We start from the raw sequence: 23,503 nt of genomic DNA, 5'->3' as shown, positions 1-23,503 counted from the left end.
GCCGTCACATGACGGTCACGGGACTTCCGCTGCACGGCGGAGCCAATGAGCGTCTCCGTAGACTTTTATTTTTTTATTGAACGCATTTCAAGATAACACAGAGAAATACGTCAGTCAGTTTAACGCGTAGAGCGCCGGTCAACTTTAACCCCCTCTGTTTATACATTAGACATCGAGATCAAAAATTTTTTTTTAAATTTACTAAAAAAACAATACTGTCAACATCAGAATGTACGAGGGACATACAAGCCTGTATATATATATATATATATATATATATATATATATATATATATATATATATATATATATATATATATATATATGTGTGTGTGTGTGTGTGTGTGTGTATGTATGTATTTTCATTACCAAGTATTTTCCCTACTATTTGGGAGGTCTTAATAGCGTTCTTGTTCGTTGTTGCCCTAGAAACACAGTCAAGGAGATGTTGTAGTTCAACACAAAACAGCTGGATGGATATTAGGTGGGATGTGAAGCACTTCAGCCTCATGTAGGTGATATTTGCCGACAAGACAGATCAACTTGAGAGCACTGTCAGTGGACCGTGAGTCTGCATTACAGTTCAGAAACAAGACCATGTCTTCTAAAACTGGCGTCAACCTGTTAAAGCTTAGAAAAATCACCAGAGCAGCTTCAACCCAGAACTCTGGAGAGTAAGTACATTCACAGAATAAATGGGAAATAGATTCAATTACTGTTTAGCAGAAAGAGCATAGTGGAGAAATATCTTCTTTAAATCTGTGCAATAATTTGTTGCAAGGGTAGTGTAATACCTTCATGTGAACTTTTATTTTATTTGGAATGAGGAATTTATTACGGTGTGACCAAACTTTCTCTGCTGAGATTTCTGGAAAACTTAGTTCCCATAAAGGAGTCGATTTGGGAAAATAACCGATCTTAGGTCAGTATCTCAATAGACATTCTGTCAGAAAACTGGGGTGAATAATAGAAAGATACTGGATGTTGAACAGGTAGTCTCCCTCAGCCGGCAGGGGGAGCTGTCAAGCCGGTGTCACTGCCAGACTAATACCGGGTTATTCCGAGCGGTTAGCGGGCTCCAGGGTGTCTCACAGACGGGTAGAGGGGGAGAAAGATGGTGGGATGGACTGGCGATGCGATTTGTGGGGAGTCATCCTCTTTGTGGGGAGCCATCATCTTCCTGGTGCTGTTCAGAAGTTATTTGAAAACGATTACCTTAATTATACCACACTGTTGAACGTGTAAGTTGTTGAGGGTCCCTAACGTGCATCGCCGGCCCATCCGGAGCGGAGACAGACGTTTCTGTCCTCTGTCCGTCTGTGAAACACCGAGGAGCGGCTTTTCTTTTCACCCGGTCACGACGCCTCGTCTGTCGGCTAACCGCCTGGGACAACCCGGTGTTTGTCTGTCGGCGACATCGGCCGACAGCTCCCCCTGCCGGCAATTTCTTTCTATCTTCGCCTCAGTCTCGGAAGCCATGTGATTAGACGAAGATACCCGAACCACTTGTAGAGCTCGGGGTCAATAGAGTGCAATGGATGAAGACCAGACGAAAATCTCCATCCCGCAGCTGTAGTTTTACTGAGGACAGACGTCGCTGTGATACAGGTCGTGGTTTCAGCACCGAAAAGGGGATTATTACAAGACTTGGTGACAACGGTTCACACGAATGTCTACCCATTACCAGAGCTAAAACATAGGCCGTGTTATCGGTTTATAACCCCCTTGAAAGATCTCATTAATTACCACAGTAAAACCGGAACTCCCCAGCAACGGAAGTATTACGTCAGCAAAATGGACGCCTAGGCAACGATGGCAGCCTCACTGACGACTACCGAAAATAAACCCCAAACTAAACTAATACCCTTAACCCTAAACCACTATGTCTGTATTTGCTGTCACTACCAAGCGGAAACGGACTTCTGCGTATGTGTTGCAAGAAAATTTCTATTCGTGTTGTTATTTATGCTGTGAGTGTGAATCGGCGATCCTCGCCAATCACGTGGCTTCCGGGAGAATGTCGTCTAACTTTTCCCACTGGCCAAAAAACCCGCTAACATCCACCTTTTTACACCGACCAGAGGCGGACATCAGCGGGGGTTTTGCGGGGGTTTTGGCCAGTGGGATCTCCCAACAGACAGTGGCCAAACAGTCTGCAAGAGCCAATCCTGGTGGCGAAGGCCAAGCTAAGTTTAGTTTAGTTTAGTTTAGTTTAGCTTAGTTTAGTTTAGTGCTGCCCCTGCTGTACGGGAGGTGATAAGGTCTACCATAGCCTTTACATCCAGCCATCCATCCATTATCCAAACTGCTTATCCTGCTCTCAGGGTCACCGGGATGCTGGGGCCTATCCCAGTATATATATATATATATGAGGGGAGAAACATCATCACCACGATGTTTTTTCCTACATCTCTCCCTCCCTCTCTCCTCCCTTTCTCTTTCTAGCTATATATATCGATATTCCGCTCCTCATTTGTTGAGCACTTTTATCAACACCATTGACGGTTTCGGAAAAAAAACGCTATCTATATGTGTGTATGTGTGTGTGTGTATATATATATATATGTGTGTGTGTGTGTGTGTATATATTTCATGCCATAAGCAATCAAACAGGCTTGTACTGTCTCATAAAGAATTTACTTGACACACTGGATTATTTTGCTCCTTATTTGTTGAGCACTTTCCCTACCGTTGAGTGTTTCTTGTAACTTTCAACAAAGTTATACACACACACACACACACACACACACACACACACACACACACACACACACACACACACACACACACACACACACACACACACACACACACACATACACACTACTATATTCAAATGAAAACGCCCTCCCATTACTACATGCTCCGTCCTTTATTTACTGACGTATTAGTTGTGACAAAAAGTTGACTCGATTGCAGCTATCCAAACTGTGTTTATTTGTGCACATTTGTAGACAACAATAAAATGTGACGTTTTGAAACTAATACCACCATCAAGGAAAGGTGAACCAGTTCATTTGGACACAACGTTTATTGACAGAAACGTGTCATCATAAGTGACCTCTTCAGCCTCACCTGACTGCAGGTGTCCCCACCCTTATAAACAACACAGTGGCCTAACGACCGAAAACAAGGACCACTTTCATATGCAAATATGGGTGTGATAGTTAACTAGAGTTACAATGGCCATGTGTTCTAGTCACACAGGATTTGGGAAGAGCTGCAATCACAGCACTTAAGATGTAGATTTGTACTACCACTTACCTCAGTTTTAATTCCTCGTCTTGCTGCCTTGTGAGCTGTGCTGCTCACACGACTTCAGCAAACAATCAGAGGTGTGTGCATGTATGATGGGTGCAGACCACCCCGCTGATCTCTACTGAAGCCACAGTCTTCAGTGTTGGCAACACAGTCGAGATTCACGTGACAACTCCCCATTTAACGTCGAACATGCACCGCTGCATCCCGGATTTATCACCTAAATTAAAAGTTGATACGTGACCCCCCTCAGGAGGTTCAATTGATAAGCAGATTGGTATTTTCCTAGCAAGAATACAATGAAAACTGGCGCCTTTAAATTACATACTAGTAACTAATGACTAAACATTACTATTACATTATTATGACTGTACTGTTACATTATAATTACATTATTATGACTGTACTGTTACATTATTATGACTGTACTGTTACATTACTATTACATTATTATGACTGTACTGTTACATGATTATTACATTATTATGAGTGCTGGGATAGGCTCCAGCACCCCATGATGATTGGGATAAGTGGCTTGGATAATGGATGGATGGACGGACTAGTGACTAAGATAAAATAACTACTGTTTATTGAATTGTTAATGGGAGGAGAAAAGTGACTAATCATAATCATATTAGTAACAATTTTAGCATCTAATGACGTCACAGTTGTGCTTAGTGCTGCTCAGAATAGTGACTAGCGTTTAGATATTATGTAATAGTGTTTAATTCTAGTGACTGGTGCCTTACATTAACAAAATGGTAAAACGGCCTTCCATATCTATATGCCCTACGGCAGTGGTTCTCAATCAGGTCCTCATACACCACCACAGAGCCTACTGCTCGTGTTTTCTACTCTAGCACCAGTGGTTCCACTTATCCCAGCCTCCTGAGCGGCACGCTGGATTAATATGGCGACCGAAGAGAAAAGTGGAAAAGTGCCCCCCCCCCTTTATTTTTTTGTTAAAATCAAATGTGATTGCCCCCTAGCGGCTGTTTTCTATTTTCTTACTTCACCCGAGAATCGTTGATCCCCCTCGGGTGCAACTCCCAGCAGGGCGCTCGTGTCCTCCGCTCATGCATGGGATTGGGATGACGCCGCGTCATGCGTTGTAGGAGATGCACACGGAGCGCAGCAGCATCCCTGCAGAGCCCCTTCCCCACACATGGCAACACACCGGCTATAAATAGCTGCCGAGCCCCCCCATCCGCTGTAGGATGCTCGCAGGCGAGGATGTGGGTTTCCCGCTTGAATCTGCTTCACTGTTCTCTGACTCTGCCGAATGTTTTCTCTATCCAAACCCTCCTCCCCGTAGCCTTCTCTCCTTCCTCTACTCCTCCTTATCTTCCTCTCCCTTTTGCTCTCTCTCTCTCTCTCCCTCTGTCTCTATCTATCTCTGTCTGTCTGTCTGTCGGTCTGTCTGTCTCACTGTCTCTCTGTCTCTGTCCTTCTCACCCCCTCTCCCCCTTTTGCTCTCTCTGTCTCTCTGTGTCTCTGTCTCTGTCTCTCTGTGTCTCTGTGTCTCTGTGTCTCTCTCTCTTTGTGTCTCTGTCTCTCTCTCTGTCAGTTTCAGCCTCGGCTTGCACGGGCGACCCTGCTGCCACGGGCAGTGCTGATGGGTTTTATCAGGCGGTGTATTGAGGCTGGTTCAACAGGAAGCCCAGCAGGAGGGAAGAGTCTTTGGCCGACCCAGACTGCCACCTATCTGCCCTATTCTCCTCTGAGCACCCACACACACACACACACACCCACACACACACTGTCTCTCTCTCTCTCTCTCTCTCTCTCTCTCTCTCTCTCTCTCTCTCTCTCTCTCTCTCTCTCTCTCTCTCTCTCTCTCTCTCTCTCTCTCTCTCTCTCTCTCTCTCTCTCTCTCTCTCTCTCTCTCTCTCTCTCTCTCTAAACACACACTCTCTTGAACACACAATACGAACATGTAAGAATACACCAGACATGTTACATAGTAGCTGTATGATTATATCTATCTATCTATCTATCTATCTATCTATCTATCTATCTATCTATCTATCTATCTATCTATCTATCTATCTATCTATCTATCTATCTATCTATCTATCTATCTATCTATCTATCTATCTATCTATCTATCTATCTATCTATCTATCTATCTATCTGTCTCTGTCTGTCTGTCTGTCTGTCTGTCTGTCTGTCTGTCTGTCTGTCTGTCTGTCTGTCTGTCTGTCTGTCTGTCTGTCTGTCTGTCTATAATGTTATTGTAATAAATCTGTTTTATTATTGATGACAAAATGTCTTTGGTTCATCTTGCATTTCCACTTGATGCGACTAAAGGGGACTGGGGGGTGACTGGGGGTGACTGGGGGGTGACTGGGGGTGACTGGGGGAACTGGGGGTAACTGGGGGTGGGTAGACTTTCTGAATTTCCCAGGATAACAACATAAAGTAGAGAAATACCCGCGCTGCTTCTGCTCGGCCTTTAACTGAAACCGGTTTTCCTCTCAGAAAGGTTCAGACACCTCGGGGTTGTGGTGCTACATGCAGACGCTGGAGCGCTATCCGAGCCAACATGTAACGCTTAACATGTAATGCTTAACATGTTACGGTTAAAAAGTAATACTTAACATGTAACGCTTAACACGTAACGCTTAACACGTAACGCTTAACATGTAGCGCTTAACATGTAGGGTTTAACATGTAACGCTTAACATGTAGCGCTTAACATGTAGCAGTTAACATGTAACACTTAACATGTAGCAGTTGACATGTAACGCTTAACATGTAACTCTTAACATGTAGCGCTTAACATGTAATGTTTAACATGTAATGCTTAACATGTAGCACTTAACATGTAACTCTTAACGTGTAATGCTTAACATGCAGCGGTTAACAGGTAATGCTTAACATGCAGCGGTTAACAGCCATTTTATGCTAAAGTGTGAAATAAGCACGAATTAAAAGTTCCATGTCACTGCAACGGGCCTGTCCTCCCCATCACAGAGAACTGCTGACAACTGGCATTAGGACATAGTGATGGGCAGCACGTCTTAACGTGTGTGTGTGTGTGTGTGTGTGTGTGTGTGTGTGTGTGTGTGTGTTTTCTGTTTGTTTTGCACAGTTTCTATTTCGATGTCATAATCTATGTGACTGAATGAAGCAGCTATGGTGTCATGAAAGCCCTCGCGCCGGTCAGGGTCTCCCGTAAACCCAGCCCCTTCCCGTCCCCGTCCAGCTCGCCATGCCTGCCACGGCTGATGGACAGCCCAGCTTAGCATGGCTCATATCTCTGCAGCAGGCCAGCGGGACGCCGGGGCCATGTGAAATAATCCCTACTTCCAATGGCACAGTGCCCAGTGTGGTATTACGTGCCCTTGAGCTGTCCCCTCTCCCTCTCGCTCTCTCGCTCGCTCGCTCTCCCCCCCTTTTTCTCTCTCGCTCCCCCTTCTTTTGCTCTCCCCCTCTCTCCCCTCTCGCTCTCTCTCTCTCGCTCTCCCCCCGCCTCTCTCTGTCTCTGTCGCTGTCTGTCTCTCGCTCTGTCTCTCTCTATCGCTCTGTCTGTCTTTCTGTCTGTCTGTCTGTCTGTCTGTCCCCCCCCCCCTCTCTCTCTCACACACACACACACACACACACATCATTCATGCCCTATTCATTGCTCAATGCATGGCGAGGTCACAGAGGCTGTGTGTAACTCAGGGAGGGGGAACTCAGGTTGTGTGTGTGTGTGTGTGTGTGTGTGTGTGTGTGTGTGTGTGTGTGTGTGTGTGTGTGTGTGTGTGTGTGTGTGTGAGAGAGTGAACATGTGCATGTGTATGCACATATGGAAAACGGAGAGCGTGCATGTGCGTGCTCTGTAGGGCTAAAGGCAAGAGGTGGAATCAGCAGCAGTGGATTTGGCATCGTCGTCATATGGCATTATGGGTAACAAAACGCTCTGACGAAACGGGTGAAACGTCATGGAGGACAAGTCTTCTAAGTAGACCGGACAGTTTCTCAGGGAGGTAGAGATGGTGTCACTCGTGTGGCCTTCGTCCATTGCCTTAGAGCGTGATCATGCACTTCTGTTGCATAGACGGCACTCTGTTATGTGCAGAGTAAACCTTTCACAAAGCCCCCATTGATAAAACTGTGACTGTCTCCCATCAGCGTAATTTGTCTCACCATATTGGAAGAGGGCTCACTGAGATATTTTTTGATGCCAGAAAAGCTCAACAAACCATTTCCGGACAGCTTATCATCATCATCGTCGTCGTCGTCATCAGCAGAAGCAGCAGCAGCAGCAGCAGCCAGTTCAACCCACATCCGCCATGTTTCTTTTTGTGAGGCTGACTTGCCCAAAGCATGGATCCTGATGACACAGCAGTTATGACATTTTGGGAATGCATTTAAGTCGACTTCCCTCCAAAAATATGATCCCTGCACACAGGGACCTCATTAGTTTGGACTTTGCATGACCGCATGTAACTTAATCTTGTCATCGGGTCCCCTCGCATGAGCACGGCCATGATACCAAGTAACCCAGCTGGCTAGCTGGGCGGCTCTGATCTGGCATCACTAAAACTATGTTTTTCACCACGTCCGGAGTCCAGCGGAGTCTCACCGTGAGATCTCTCACAACAAAGACATTAAAGTGTGAACCTTGCTTGTCTTCTCATTTTGTGAAGCCCCCTGGACGAGTGTGTGTGGCAGCATGGCAGCATGGCAGCATGGCCTCTAGTGGTTATTAGAATTATTCCCTCAACCAGCGGGCCAGATTTGGATCCCTTGTGTGGCCATACCTATATTAAAGTCCGCCTCAGCAGAGTACTTACAGCTCCCCGGCTCAGTGGATACCGCCCGGTCCTGCTCAACAACCAGAGCAGTTTTCTTCTTGCAGGATATGAACCGCAAATAAACACAAGGTATTTCTCTCTTTGAGATGAAAACTGCTCTGAGGTGGGAGCCCCTATTACCGTCTTACTATCGCTTGAAAATGCTTCTGGGAAAAAACAAAAACAAAAACAAACTATGAAATACGTGAGATCTTAATCATTCATGCCAGGAGAGAGAAAAAAAAGGCCATGTACTGTGGTCTCTCAGATTTTGTTTAGCCGGGCTAATTCAACCGTTCCCCGTCTGTGGTTTGACAGACTGCAGACAGCTGAGCGACTTCCTGCACTTCCACAGCGAAGGCCCACACTGCAGCATGCCGAGTCTGCCCTCTGACACGCTGCCTTATTGACCTCCAACATGTGGGCCTACCGGGTCGGGTATTTTTAGGTACATGCGCACATCAACATATACATCAACCTTACACTGGCACCGCTTTCCTGGAATATCCCCTTGGCAGCGCTGGGGTCCTGCATGGCGTGCACAGATCGGGGTGCCGTGACACTTCTGGCCAGCATAAAGCCATTCTAAACAGGTTGGTAAGTCAGTCTAACCTAAATTTACCCTTGACAGCCCCCCCCCAGGCTGCAGAGCCCCTCTCATTTGCAGCCTTTTGCAGTCAGTTTGACTAATAATGATGCAACACATCAACGACACCCGTCTGTACGCCGCTCATTTCAAATGAGCTGTCGAGAACCACGTGCAGAAATGTCTTCATCGCACACTCGATGCTCCGCCAGTAAGCGTGGTACCCAGACGAAGCGACTCACCTTCCTCTGATAAGGCTGAGGTACTCTTTAGCTGCACCATATGGAGCGGCCTGTCCGCCAGAGCGGAATTGTGCAGCAGCTGTGCCAGCAGGCCGCGGCAGGAAGCGCCTTCACCGCCTTAACCGTTTCACTGCCCACCGCTGGCTCGCACCCGCCACCCCGTCCCTAACATGGAAAACCTCCTCATCCCCTCCACCGCAATGTGGAACGTCTGAGCGAAAGACAAGTTTCCCCACCAGGCAGTAAAAACAGCACACCTCTCCTGAGCAAAAAACTTTTTTTTTTTTATTTCTCGTTGAACGGAACTTGGTAGAATATTACAGCAGAACACACATGACTGAAACAGCTGCCATTTCACGTAACACAGTACAGGAAGAAGGATGTAGTTCAATCTCATGTGTATATTATATATATAGTATATTTATATCAATAGAAAAGAAAAAAAACTATTGCTCCCAGATTTTTTTTTTTAGAATGGCAAATCATCTGCTGTTTTGAAAGGGGGGGAATGGGGGTGGGGGGTAAAGTAAAATTCAACGAGAGGTTTACACACTAAAGGAAGTGGGACAATGAAGTGACATTCCCCAAAGCATGGGAATGCTGTGGCTTATTTTTTTCTTTTTATTATTAGGCTGAGAAGTAAACTTTGAACTTTTCTCCATCGCAATACAGAAAGAAAACTTGAAATCGAGCGCAAAAATGGATAAATACCATCGTACAGCAATCAGAATATGCAAAAGAAAAGAACACAAGGCGGCTCCGCGTAAGAGCAGGCATGCAAATATGGTCATATTCAAAAAGGAGCACTAAAGACAATGTTTGTGATTGTAGATGTTTTATGTTTGCACCGCATGGCGACTGATGGAAAGCCAAGGCGAGACAAAGACATGGCAGAATGGGTGGACTGAGACGAGGGGACAGCTTGATGCTCTGTAAAGTGAACAGGAGTGCTGAGTGTTAGCTGACATACTATCTGAATGAAGTGGACTAGAAATTGCTAATAATATATTGTATTATCAATTTTTTTTTTTAACTCTTCTTAAATTTCCTCTAAGGAATAAAAGAAATATTAGGAAAAAAGCAGGTATGAAATATCACCCTGGACAGTTGCATCCAAGTTTAGTGTTTTAAATAAGCCACTTTAGGCAGCGTTATCTAATAAATTTCTCATTTCTTAGACATATTTCAATATATCTCTTTTGAAAAATAATTCTATCTATAATTGATCTTTTTTTTAGTAAGTAAATCTCTTCCTGTATATAGTTTTCTACTATTTTATTAAGTACAGCAACCAACTGCAGGTTTAACGTTTTCCAAAAGCACCTAATTTTTTTTTTTTTTACAATCAGACTGAATATCGCTTCAGTCATTAATGGTCTAAATTCAAGATTAAAAGGATCCAAATGGTGCACCCTAATTTAGTCACCAAGGTGAGTTACCTGGAGACCGTCGCGCAAACCCGGCAAGATTAAGCTTTAATAATCAACTCCGAAATTAAGACCAGCGCTAGAGGTCCTAGCTCATCGCGTCCCTTGAGGAAGGGGTGGGATTGGGTTGGGGGGGTCAAGGGGTCCGACTTGGGCCTGCATCTCGTGAGACATCATCAGTTGTCACAGATTCTCGATTGGCTGATCAGATTTACACTCAATGCCTCCCCAGGATGACTCACAGGCACGAGTGATGGCGGTACACCCATACAGGTGGGACGTGCAGCCACGAGGCTCAAGTCACACCAGCGTTGGCCTTTTAACCACATTTCAGCTATCGGAGCAAAGTTTGGCACCTGAAGGACGCTGGTTGGATGCCTATCCTGCTTTGATAGAACCAGGTGGCCTTCCAAGTCCAAATGAGTTGTGTGCTTTTAACAGGCCCACTTAAGGAGACCTCGCTGAGCGGATGTCCTGCAATGCCAAGGATGCTCCCTATAGCTGAGACAGTGTTTTTTTTGTTGTTGTTGTTTTTTTGTTTCCTCCACACAAAGCTATGGTGACTCTATGTGGGCTAACTGCATTTGTACAGGCCACCTGGACAAAATACAGCTGTGGTGAGTGATGCACGTGCTCTCCCCGTTTGAATACATCACAATTGTCATACTTCCTCATTGTCTTACAGGCTACGGATCAGGTCCAGGTGAGCTCTTACCATTAGGTATCAATCAAAGAAGTGGGACTTGTAATCTACCACTGTGTCTCGAGCGCTGTCAAACTTAATTTGCTGGGCTACATGTGTGAGGTTATCAAATGGACAATCAACACTTTTTCTTTTTTTTTTTCATCAATGGGGAATCTCATACAGGAGCTGACTACTGCAGTCCGCACTCATTTATCTATAACATCCACCTAAAACTTTAGAACACGATTCTCTTATATAGACAGTAATTTCTCAGTCAAATATACTTTTTATTTTCTCCATTGTTTTATCATTTTAAGTTCGATTCGTCATGCACGGATTAGTCGTTCTTCTCTCTTACTCCAGGCTTTGCATCATCATGTTGTCAGCTTGATAGCAAGCAGCCAGCTTGATCAATCGTCGTCCACGTCGTCCCCCTCCGACTCCTCTCCTGCTCTCCTCTCATACATTTTATCCCTGTGCCTCTCCTGGATCTCTTTCATTTCCTCGGCGTAGCGGCTGAACGCGCCCCCAAACTTGCTCCACGCTTTGAACGGGATGGTGATAGAGTTTCTGTAACTGGGCTTAACTTCGCTCACCCTCAGGAAAACTCCATACTTATTAGATCCCACGTCAAAGAAGAACCGCTTGGAATCCACCATGATGGAGGTGCCCTCCGGAAGCTCGCTGTAGCCCCCGGCCCCTCTGCCGCCGGTCAACTCCTCGTCGTCTCCTCCGTAGTCATCTATCAACTTGGCCAGGGCGTCGCGGAACTCTATTAAGCCCTGAGCGGGGAGGGCGATGGTCTGTCCGGCCTGCATGCCACCTCCGGGGATGCCACCTCCGCCGACTCCGAAACCGGGCCCGCGGTTGACGGTCTGTCGGATCCGGAGGAACCTCCCCCGCTGGTTCTCCTTCAGATCGAGGTAGTATTTGCGGTTCTCTCGAACCAGGAACTCGCTCTTCAAGGCCCGCCTAGGCCCCGTGTCATCCCCACCGGACGACTGAGCGATCTGCTCCGGGCTGCTAGGCCCCAGCTGGGCGTAGTGCTCTATGAAATCTCCCAGGTAGTCACGAAACTCTGCCGCAACTGACATGGAAAGGGTCAGTCGACTTTTCGAGCCCCCGGCACCAACCTCGGCGATTTTGATGAACCGGCCTTTGGCGTTCTGCTTTACATCCAGGTAGAAGCGTTTGTTCTGAATGTCCAGCCTCTTCGAGGCCAGCTCCTGGGTCTCCGGTTCTCGTTGGTAGTGCTGAAACCCGCTGCCTCCACCCCCTCCACCACCGCTGCTGCCACCGCGCTCACTACCACTGTCCCCATCCGCCATCTTCGCCACCACCAGCCAGTTTCTCTGCGTATCTTTGACCCCCCCTTTGCTAAGCGAGCTCACGGAGGAACCGGACGCAGGCTACTGAAGCCCGATAGGCTAGCGTGAATGCCAATCACAACATCAGATAGAAAGCGTGCGTTCTCACTGGTGTATTTCCGCTGCCCTTCAAAGCAGCGTACCCGCCCGCTCGATGACTTTCGAGTACATTTGGTATTTTCAAGCCATCACTGGCATCCACTTTACAATAAACTGGTGTATTGCAAAATGTTTGCTCCATAGATTGTGTTCGTTAGTGCTTAATTTGTTAATAAACCCAATTTTCTGATGCAATTTATGCGCAAACTCCTTTTGCAAATCACGAGTTAATCCGTTACATAAAATTCGACTGTTTGTGAGACGCAAAGGGCGCTCGGTGATGCTTTTTGTACATTTTGGGACGGATGCCCCTGGAAGGACACTCTTCCACTGTACCGCCGACAGTCCCGCCTACTCGTTGGTTTCGTGCGCAAAAGGGGCATGTTGATCCCCGGGGTGGGGGATGGGCGGAAGCCGTAGAATACCGGCGCCCATTGGTCGAGAAGAAGATTCGAAGTAAGAACGGCAACTCTAATTGGTCGGATTTACACCCGCGAGGGGTCGCACGTAAAGATTTTCAGAAGGGTGTATTGTTTCTTTCCTTTCGGGAGCCCATATTATTCGAGATCTGCTCAGTTCTGCAATCTAATATCAAAACGGAAAATGGTATGTGCTCGTGGTTAATTGCGAGTTATACTGCAGAGCCTCTTGACTATTTTTTTGTAGTTCTGTTTACGTTTTGAAATACGCTTGTTGCATTCGAAATGCTCGAAATTCGGCCAAAACGTGTGTGGTTGAAAAGCTTGCCTAAGGAGCTAACTATCTGCTAACACGTTAGCGCTAACGTTAGCTTGTGGAGTTGTATTTACGTTAAGATAACGTTAATGACGTCGGCTGCTAGGCGTTTGCGCGGGTTCACAGTTCTGAAACTTTGAACCGTATCTACGCGATGCGTTCAATTCATTCTTTGTTCGGCCAGCGAGTTTAATGTGAGGTTGGCTAGAAAGTGGATTAGCAATCTGCTACGGCTAGCTATTTGGTCGGTTTAACGTTAGCGTCAGCGTCGGGTAAATTGGTGGACGGCTGGCTATTTTAAACCGTTTTAGATTTTTTTGGAGACGCGAATAATGGTGTATCAAGGAGTTGGACGAACCGCTGTAAATGCGCGGTTTCCACGATACAAACGCAAGTTTTCACAACATACTCTCTGCAGGTCATTGGGTTGAAACTTGCGTTAGCTAGCATTGAAGCGTCGCGTCGCGTCAGTTTGCCGTATGTGGCGGGTATATTATCGATGCCCGACCACCGTCGGCTTGTCAATTCTCCCTGAATGAGTTTTTATTTGATCATTTGTCGCGTCGTTGCCTCCCTAACCTTCCGCACGCAGCTGCTGGATCACGCTGCCACCTATTAGCCCCTATATATTTATTGTTTATACTTTGGCGGGAAAGTGCTAACTTCCAGTCAGCCTTTTTAGACACATTTGAAAAATCGGTGATACATGTTTTGGTAAATAATCGTCGTCGTTCTGTAATTATACTTGGCCAGTCTAGGAAGGCTTTTTACCTGGGCCTTGATTTAACATTTCGGCTAATGGACCGGATTCGTTTGTTCGCAGGCAGCTTGATGTCAGAATAACGTTTGAATCACACATTTATCGCGGGTGGGGACTCGGGCGCTTGACGCACGTAACATGCCTCTGGTTTGTCTTGTTTTCGTTTTAATGCAGGCCGGTGGCAAGGCGGGAAAAGACAGTGGCAAAGCCAAGGCAAAAGCAGTATCACGCTCCCAGAGGGCTGGGCTGCAGGTAAAGCTGAGCATCACCTGTTTGAAACTACTCAAAATGTTGTGCCTTCATTTCTGCCCTCCCTTATTGCTTATTGAAACTGCCCTCTTGCATTTCACCTAATACATTTTGTCCTTTTTTTGCCCAGTTTCCAGTGGGTCGTATCCACAGACACTTGAAGACTCGCACAACCAGCCATGGCCGTGTTGGAGCCACAGCAGCTGTGTACAGTGCAGCCATCCTCGAGTACCTCACCGCTGAAGTATGACACACCTTCAATGTGGTTGTTTGGGTTGCACCGTTGCATGCCATATCTCATGAGTGCATGTCTGCTTGTTTCTTCCTAGGTTCTAGAGTTGGCGGGAAATGCCTCCAAAGATCTGAAGGTGAAGCGTATCACCCCCCGTCATTTGCAGCTGGCCATCCGTGGTGACGAGGAGTTGGACTCCCTTATCAAGGCCACCATTGCTGGAGGAGGTCGGTTTGCAGGGCATACACACTCGATGCATTTTATAGGAAAATTAGGTTTATTACTGTGATGACATTCTCTCCTCATTTATCTTTGTGGTGTAATGAAACATATTCAGTAAAACTAATATTTGACAGAACCACATCCTGGTCATGATCATATGACCACAATGCTCTTTTTGACTACTATTCATCCAGGCTTGCCTCATGAGTCTTGTTTGATCACTAACCGTATGTTATGTTATAGGTGTCATCCCACACATCCACAAGTCCCTCATTGGAAAGAAGGGCCAGCAGAAGACTGCATAGACGCTGTGTTGACCAGAAATGTGGGGTCTTGTGGTTTTGATCGGACCAGAAGTTCACATTTGTTTTTTATTATTAATATTATAGCTAACGATGATTGTTAGGCTTTGTGTTATTGTAATATTTTCCCATAACTAGCTAGAAAAATGGAAAACTCCATTATGGAAGAAAAAAACCTTTGTATGTTTATTGTAGAGCGTCTGACTGGGGAGCATTTTTGTCAAATGACAGTGAAATTGTTTGATTGGCCTGGGATTCTGTAATGTTTTATACTTAAAAATGGAATTGTTAAAACCATTTTTTATATAAAAGTTGTTTGTGGTTATTTCCTGTCATTTCTGCTTTACATATTAATTTGGACTAAGCAGTTGACATAAGCATTAGGTATGGTAGATAACTAACATTTGGAGTTCTTGTACAATGATACAAGTTTTCTCACGTCTTGTTGAAATACAGAACCTTGCCAAAAGCGGCCTATAATATAAACTAATCTGTAGCATTAGCCTTAACCACCTCAGTACCATGGCATGCCACACAAGGCAACACTGATACTGCATTCAGTCCTGCTGTGGAGCAAATACCTTGCCATCTGCAGTACCTTTTTTTTTTTAAGCACTACAAAATAATGCTGATTAGTAAGGCCAGACAGGCCGGTGGCTTGTGACGAAAGCAGAATCAGGTTTAAGGTCTTGCGATTAATGAAGTCATTCACTGACTTCAGAAACTTGCCTATACAGTAAGTTTGGTGGGCTACTGACCAGGAACTCCACACCGAACCCATTTGTTATAAGAGTTTAAAGATCTGGTGGCGTTTGATGATCACCTTATTCTTTTTTACTGCGCCTGATCATGAGGTAAGTCTTGGTGTACACACAAAAAAATAAAGCATTTTGGCTGCCACTATAATTTTTACTTAAAGGCTCCATTTACTTATCATTATTATACTTATTAATATACGCGCAAACGATTGATCTTGCACATTTTCACACAATATGACGGGAGCCATTTTCTATAGACTCTTGATAGGCCAGCAGAGGGTGCCAGTGTTATTCACAGCGAACGTTTTTTTTTTTGCCTTGTCGACCCCTAAAGGGAGCAGCCGGAAGTAGTAGTAGATTGTGGATGGGGTTTCAACGTCAGTGGTGTTCTGTCCACTCCTCTCAAGAGTGTCCAAACAATGGGTCTAAGGTACTCATACTGAATAAACACTTACCCTCCATTAATTATAAGTCTATCAAGATGTCTGTATCATTCAGTTTATAACGCAAACAACTAAAGTTCGTGATGCTTCAAAAGCCCCTACAAGCCTCTGGGCTGAACCGTCAGAACTGATCAGGAAGATGGATGTCTTGATAATGCCCTTCTGTCAGTTTGTAGACGCAGTGTTTGGGCATGTTATATCCATGTAACAAAATGGCATGCACATGCAGGGAAGTCATCTTCAATGTGGATTGAGGCTTCTGACCTTTGCAAAATAGTGCATGCTGTGGTGACCCACATCGATATAACTAGAGACATTCACCTAAGAGAGAATGCACTTCCGCTTCCGGAGCAGAGAGTTCAGTGTCGTTGTCGAATATATGACATGTAAAGTTGGAGCTAGTAAACTACCTCGACTACGTCTACTCTCACGTCTCCTGTCTCGTTGTTTTCTAACTCCACATTGGTGACCCCGACGTGATCGAACAACTAATACGAGTATGTTTGACAACGACGACGCCGGTGCTAACAACATGGCTATTGCTAACGCTAGCATTTACACCGCTACTGTGAAGCTACCCGACTTTTGGCAGCATAATCCACGGCCGTGGTTTCAACATGTGGAAGCCCAGTTCCAGCTGAGAGGGATAACGCAGGATGCAACGCATTACTTCCACGTAGTGGCGGCGTTAGACGCATCGACAACGGCGCGAGCAATGACACTGTTGGAAGCTCCGCCAGCTGCTGGCAAGTACGATGCTATAAAGACATTCCTCCTGAAACTATTTGAACTGTCGGAGCTGGAGAAGGCAGACCGTTTACTGTCCCCGAATGGCCTCGGCGACGGCAAACCGTCTGATTTAATGGAAAAATGCTGTCTGTGCTGGGATCGGCTGATCCGGCCTTTCTTTTCACACACATTTTTCTGAGGCAGCTCCCCGCACCTGTACGCACAGCACTGGCCAGTTCTCCTCTCGCCGCCTCCAAGGACTACCGTTCTCTGGCTGCTGAAGCAGACAGGGTTTTCCTGGCCAACCGGCAACAGTTTGTGCATGCCCTGCTACCCCACCAGACCGCCCCACCACCACCTGTGTACGACTATATGGACACCGCGGCTGCGGTGACAGCCCGCCGCCAACCTGACGACGGGCTCTGTTATTACCATGCCAGGTTTGGGGCAAAAGCAAAACGGTGTCGCAAACCCTGCAGTTACAGGGTTCAGGGAAACGCCAAGGCCGGCGCTTGTTAACGGCTATGGGCGCCGGCCGTGACTGCAAGCTGTTGTTCATCAGAGACTCCTTGTCGGGCCGGCGGCTGCTGGTTGACTCTGGCGCTCAACGCAGCATACTACCAGCACAAGCTGTGGACACGATGACCGACAGTCACGGCCCCCAGATGGACGCCGCCAACGGCACGTCCATTCGGACGTACGGTATCAGACATGTGGACGTGTGTTTTGGCGGCCGACGTTTCGGCTGGGACTTTGTGATGGCTGCTGTATCCACCCCGCTCCTAGGTGCGGATTTCCTCTGTGCTTTCAACCTGCTGGTGGATGTTAAAAACTGTCGCGTGATTGATGCCGTCTCTTTTGCGTCATACCCCTGCACGCTTGGGGGCGCTGGAGCGCTGTGCCTCGCTAACACACTCTCCACCGGGGATCCATACCAACGCCTGCTCGCAAATTTCCCCGAGCTGACCACACCCACCTTCTCCTCGGCGGTGGCCAAGCACGGCGTGGAACATCATATCACCACAGTGGGGCCCCCAGTTTACGCCCGGGCCCGACGCCTCGACTCGGCCAAGCTCGCAATAGCCAGGGAGGAGTTTTCGACTATGGAGCGCCTCGGCATTGTCCGCCGTTCTGACAGCCCGTGGGCTTCCCCTCTTCACATGGTTACTAAGGCCAACGGGGGTTGGCGCCCGTGCGGGGACTACCGTCGCCTAAACAATGCCACGACCCCCGACCGGTACCCCATACCGCACATACAAGATTTCTCTACCCACCTGGCGGGCGCTGCCATCTATTCCAAAATCGACTTAGTGCGGGGGTATCACCAAGTGCCGGTCCACCCACTGGATGTCCCAAAAACGGCTGTCATCACACCCTTTGGGCTCTTTGAGTTTTTACGTATGCCTTTCGGCCTTAAAGGGGCGGCGCAGACGTTTCAGCGCCTTATGGATTCTGTGCTCCGTGACATGCCATTTTTGTTTGTGTACTTAGACGACATCCTCGTGGCCAGCGCGTCGGCGGAGGAACACATGACGCACCTCAGACAGCTGTTTGACAGGCTCAGCGAACACGGCCTCATCATCAACCCAGCTAAGTGTCAGTTCGGGGAGTCGTCCATCACCTTCCTCGGGCACCACATCACTCCACAGGGGGCCGTTCCCCTCCCTGCCAAGGTTGAGGCTGTCACCATGTTCCCCCGCCCCCGCACTGTACAGTCGCTGCAGGAATTCCTGGGCATGGTGAACTTTTATAACCGTTTCCTGCCCCGTGCCGCCCACATCATGCGTCCCCTGTATGAGGCCCTGCGGGGTAAGAAGTCTAAGGACGAGCTGGACTGCTCTTCGGGGATGGACGAGGCTTTTGTGGCCGCCAAGACCGCGCTGGCCAACGCTGCGCTGCTAGCTCACCCGTCGCCTGCCGCCCCCATAGCCCTTACAACGGATGCCTCCGACTACGCCGTGGGGGCCGTGTGTGAGCAGTGGGTGGGGGGGGGGCTGGCAGCCGTTGGCGTTCTTCAGTAAACAACTCCGTGAGAGCGAGCGCAAATACAGCACCTTTGATAGGGAACTACTGGGTCTCTTCCTCGCAACCAGACACTTTAGGTTCCTATTGGAGGGCCGACAGTTCACCGCTTTCGTGGACCACAAACCGCTGACGTTCTGTATGGCCAAAACCTCAGAACCGTGGTCTGGGCGTCAGCAGCGTCATCTCGCGGCGGTTTCCGAGTTTACCACGGACATACAACACGTGTCGGGCAAGGATAACTCCGTCGCCGACTGCCTTTCACGGGCGGTTGTTAACGCCGTTCACTTGGGACTCGACTACGCCGCTATGGCAGCGGACCAAGCCAAGGACGCGACCGTTCAAGACTACCGGTCGACCCCTACGGCGCTACGGCTGGAGGACGTGACGTTCGACGCGGCCAACACCACCCTCCTCTGTGACATCTCCACCGGTCAACCGCGCCCCCTGGTGCCTACTTCCTGGCGGCGCCGAGTTTTCGACACCGTCCACGGCCTTTCCCACCCGGGAGTGAAGGCCTCGACCAAATTGGTGAGCGTCAAGTTTGTTTGGCCTGGGCTCCGTAAGGATGTTAGAGCCTGGGCCGGCTCTTGTGTGGCGTGCCAACGCGCCAAGGTGCACCGCCATACCAAGGCCCCTTTGGCGCCGTTTGTGGTTCCAGAGAGGCGGTTTGACCACGTCAATGTTGACCTGGTGGGTCCCCTGCCCCCCTCCCGTGGTTATACGTTCCTCCTCACTATTGTGGACAGGGCCACCAGGTGGCCAGAGGCTATTCCCTTGTCCTCCACGACGGCAGCAGAGGTAGCACGGGCGTTCATCGGCTGCTGGGTGGCCCGTTTCGGCACACCGGGTGACATCACGAGCGACCGGGGCTCCCAGTTTACCTCGGAGCTCTGGACGGCGGTCGCTGAGCACCTGGGGATGAAGATCCACTGCACTACGGCGTACAACCCGCAGAGCAACGGACTTTGTGAGCGGTTCCATCGGGACATGAAAGCCGCTCTGCGAGCAAGCCTCACTGGCTGCGACTGGATGGACCGGCTCCCATGGGTCATGCTCGGCCTGCGTTCGGCCCCGAAGGAAGACCTCCAGACCTCCTCCGCTGAGCTGGTGTATGGCCAGCCCCTGCGAGTTCCGGGGGAGTTTCTTCCGGATGCTACGACTCCCTGGTCGGCCGCCTCTCACCTCAGTGCGTCCCGGAGCGCTGCCGGTGCCTTCGCTCCCGTTCCGATGTCTCAACACTGCCTCCCCCGGTCCTACGTCCCCAAGGATCTGCCATCGGCGAGGTACGTCTTCATTAGGCACGACAGCCATCGGTCCCCGCTGCAGCCCCCATACGACGGGCCCTTCCGCGTCCTGGAGGCGGGGGATAAGAACTTTGTGGTGGACATGGGGGGCAGGCCGGAGCGGGTCGCTATAGACCGTCTCAAGCCTGCTCACTTGGACATTGGGGAGCCAATGCAATTGGCCCTACCCCCGCGGCGGGGACGCCCTCCTAGGTCGGCCCCGGCACCTGCCTCTGTTCCTGCTTCGGCCCCGCCTATGGCCCGGGTTTCGGCCCCATCTGTTTCCCCTCCTGTGAAGCGCAGCCGTTATGGCCGCAGGGTCCACCCCCCGACTCGTCACTTGTTTTCCCCGTGACTTTGCACTATGTCATTGACTGTTCTGTTGTAGAGTCTATTTTTATGTTCATGAGTTGCGCTTTTGCTGTTTTGCATTGTTTTGTGTAGGTGAATTCTGGGGGGGCCTGTGTGGTGACCCACATCTATATAACTAGAGACATTCACCTAAGAGAGAATGCACTTCCGCTTCCGGAGCAGAGAGTTCAGTGTCGTTGTCGAATATATGACATGTAAAGTTGGAGCTAGTAAACTACCTCGACTACGTCTACTCTCACGTCTCCTGTCTCGTTGTTTTCTAACTCCACAATGCCTTGATATTGCATGGACATGGGTAGTTGATGAAATGTGCATTTAAAAACAACAAGTACCCGTCCGGCACGGTGGCGCAGTGGTTAGCGCGGTTGCCTCACAGCAAGAAGGTCCTGGGTTTGAACCCCGCCCCGGTGTAGTCCAACCTTGGGGGTCGTCCCACGTTGCCTGAAGTGGCCCACATTCAGACGCTGTCTGGGATACAACATAGCTGGTCTCATAACCATCTTGTAAACCTTCCCTTTAACTCTTGCTGGTACCCTTCTGTCGCAATTCACTCCTGACACTCTTCTCCACCCACTCCACCCTGCCTGCACTCTCTTCTTCACCTCTCTCCTGCACTCCCTGTTACTGTGGACAGTTGACCCCAAGTATTTAAACTCATACGCCTCGATACTCAAAAAAATATTCCTTATGTGATTGGTTACAGTCTGTTCCTTGTACTAAGATAACTCAGACAGACCAAACTAAATTCACATTTCCGGCAGTAAAGGTAGTAAAAGTAAGAAAAATTCATGGTCAGAATCAACATTTGCTCAGATGCTGTTTCTCTGTATAGCTATCTTAGGTAACTTGTCAATCTTAATTTCAGTCGTTTTTCGTCATTAAAAATTTGAAACAAAATGAACAACAGTTATCTCAATAGCAATACCAAGTTCACTTTTTAATTATGTATGTAGCTACTGGACAATAAATTTAACACTTAATTATTGTTTACGATGTTAGCTAATCAGATGTTAGCTAACGCTTGCTAACACAAGCTATCGCTAAACGTTAGCTAACACATTTAAGACTGGAGTAACGCCATATTAGTATTAGTGTGTGTGTGTGTGTGTGTGTGTGTGTGTGTGTGTGTGTGTGTGTGTGTGTGTGTGTACTCGTTTTTCTAGCAAATAGCCCCTTTAAAATAGAAAAACCAGAAATAACCTACCTTGAGGGGCCATTTTATGGGGCCCCACAAGGAAAAGGGTCTATTTTAGGGTTAGGACTTGGGTGGCACGGTGGCATAGTGGTTATCGCGGTCGCCTCACAGCAAGAAGGTCCTGGGTTCGAGCCCTGGGGTAGTCCAACCTTGGTGGGTCATCCCAGGTCATCCTCTGTGTGGAGTTTGCATGTTCTCCCCGTGTCTGCGTGGGGTTCCTCCCACAGTCCAAAGACATGTAGGTCAGGTGAATCGGCCAAACTAAATTGTCCCTAGGTATGAATGGGTGTGTGTGTGTGTGTGTGTGTGTGTGTGTGTGTGTGTGTGTGTGTGTGTGTGTGTGTGTGTGTGTGTGAGCCCTGTGATGGCCTGGCGGCCTGTCCAGGGTGTCTCCCCGCCTGCCGCCCAGTGACTGCTGGGATAGCATCCCCGTGAACATGAGAGCAGGATCAGTGGCTCAGATAATGGGTGGATGGATGGACTTGGGTTAAGGTTAGAATTAGAGTTAGAGTTAGGGTTAGGGTCAGGCCTGGGCCAGATTCAAACCCAGGCCTGACCCAAGGACTCAGCCTTATGTGATACACGCTCTACTAGGTGAGCCACCAGAGTGCCCCCCCCCCCCGATTTGGTTTTAGCTAAAGGGATAGCTGTTTCTGATCTTGCCAACCACATCTGCTGTGTCAGATAATTTTCTCATCACATTTGAAGCTTTATTGGCCTGTATTGTTAATGGCGGCACAGATTTAATTGCCACTTACCACACTGGTCCCTCCACTGAAGCTGCATCTGGCCAGCAGCTGCCTGAAGTCTTGGCTCCTTTCACTGTAGAGACTGACTCTGTTGGAAATCTCACTAGTGACTTAAATGTGGCCCTCTCTAGTCTCCTGGATTCAGATGCACCTCTCACTACCAGAGCTAGGTGACTAAAGAGGCCTGCACCCTGGTTTAACCATGAGACACGTGCTCTTAAGCGGCCTGCAGGAGACCGGAACGTGAATTGCAAAAATCAAAATTAGAAGTTTTTTACCTGTCGTGGCATGAGTGTTTATTGAAATACAAGGGTGCTTTATCTGCTGCAAAAGCAGTGTATCTCTCTCGCTTAATCAATATTAATAAACGTAACCCCAGATTTCTCTTTCACACTGTATCTAAACTTACTAAAAAGCAGTTGTCTGTTTGCTGCTCACCATTCACAGCCCATGAATTTCTAGAGTTTTCTGCAATGAGGTTGATGAGCTCATAAACAAAATTAGTTCCACTCCAGCTACTCCTGCAGATCCTGTCTTACCAAACTCATATCCATACAAAGAGTCACTGATAGTCCCTGTTGTTACAGCTGTTGAGACTTGATACTTTGACTAAGCTCGTGTCAGCTTCTAAACCAACTACTTGCCTACTTGATGCTTCACCAGCCAAAAAAAAAAAAAGACCTTTAAAGACCTTTGTAAAGAGAGCTCTGGCCTTTCCTGGGACCTACAATGCGGGACATTGCTAATTTGTCACTTACTACTGGCACTGTTGCCCGCAGTTTTAAGACAGCTGTGGTCAAACCTCCACTAAAGAAACCAAACCTCGAGCCAGGTCTCTTAATAACTATATAGAACTTGCTCTTCTTCTGTGTGTGTGAACGGTGTGATGTGAGTCTCCCTTGTGTGCCCATGCAGTCTGTCTCCTCCCAGTCTGTCTCCTCCCAGGTCTCCATGGTGACGGTGGCCACCACCTGGATGCTGCTTGGCATCCCCCTCATCAA

The 23,503-nt window shown here is 48.1% G+C and overlaps 2 protein-coding genes across 3 annotated transcripts; one reads left to right on the top strand and one right to left on the bottom strand.

Annotated features, from left to right (window-relative positions):
- Nucleotides 1-10,880: 10,880 nt before the first annotated feature.
- On the bottom strand, nt 10,881-12,323 carry LOC130108637 (transcriptional activator protein Pur-beta). The gene has a single exon (XM_056275542.1). It carries the CDS (start codon nt 12,308-12,310, stop codon nt 11,393-11,395), a length of 918 nt encoding a protein of 305 aa, XP_056131517.1. The 5' UTR covers nt 12,311-12,323; the 3' UTR covers nt 10,881-11,392.
- A 643-nt stretch (nt 12,324-12,966) lies between these two features.
- LOC130108653 (histone H2A.V) lies at nt 12,967-15,259 on the top strand. Of its 2 annotated transcripts, XM_056275544.1 has the most exons (5): nt 12,967-13,054; nt 14,118-14,195; nt 14,323-14,436; nt 14,522-14,651; nt 14,890-15,259. In XM_056275544.1, the coding sequence occupies exons 1-5, from the start codon at nt 13,052-13,054 to the stop codon at nt 14,949-14,951; spliced, it is 387 nt and encodes a 128-aa protein (XP_056131519.1). In that variant the 5' UTR covers nt 12,967-13,051; the 3' UTR covers nt 14,952-15,259. The 2 variants fall into 2 exon arrangements, with proteins under 2 accessions (XP_056131519.1, XP_056131518.1); XM_056275543.1 differs by lacking the exon at nt 12,967-13,054 and having other exon boundaries at nt 14,112-14,195.
- Nucleotides 15,260-23,503: the final 8,244 nt, after the last annotated feature.

This window comes from Lampris incognitus, chromosome 1 (genome assembly GCF_029633865.1).
Source record: "Lampris incognitus isolate fLamInc1 chromosome 1, fLamInc1.hap2, whole genome shotgun sequence".
In the NCBI taxonomy this organism is placed as follows: Eukaryota; Metazoa; Chordata; class Actinopteri; order Lampriformes; family Lampridae; genus Lampris; species Lampris incognitus.
Note: the sequence above shows the minus strand (reverse complement) of the source record. Positions and strands in the feature narration are given on the sequence as shown.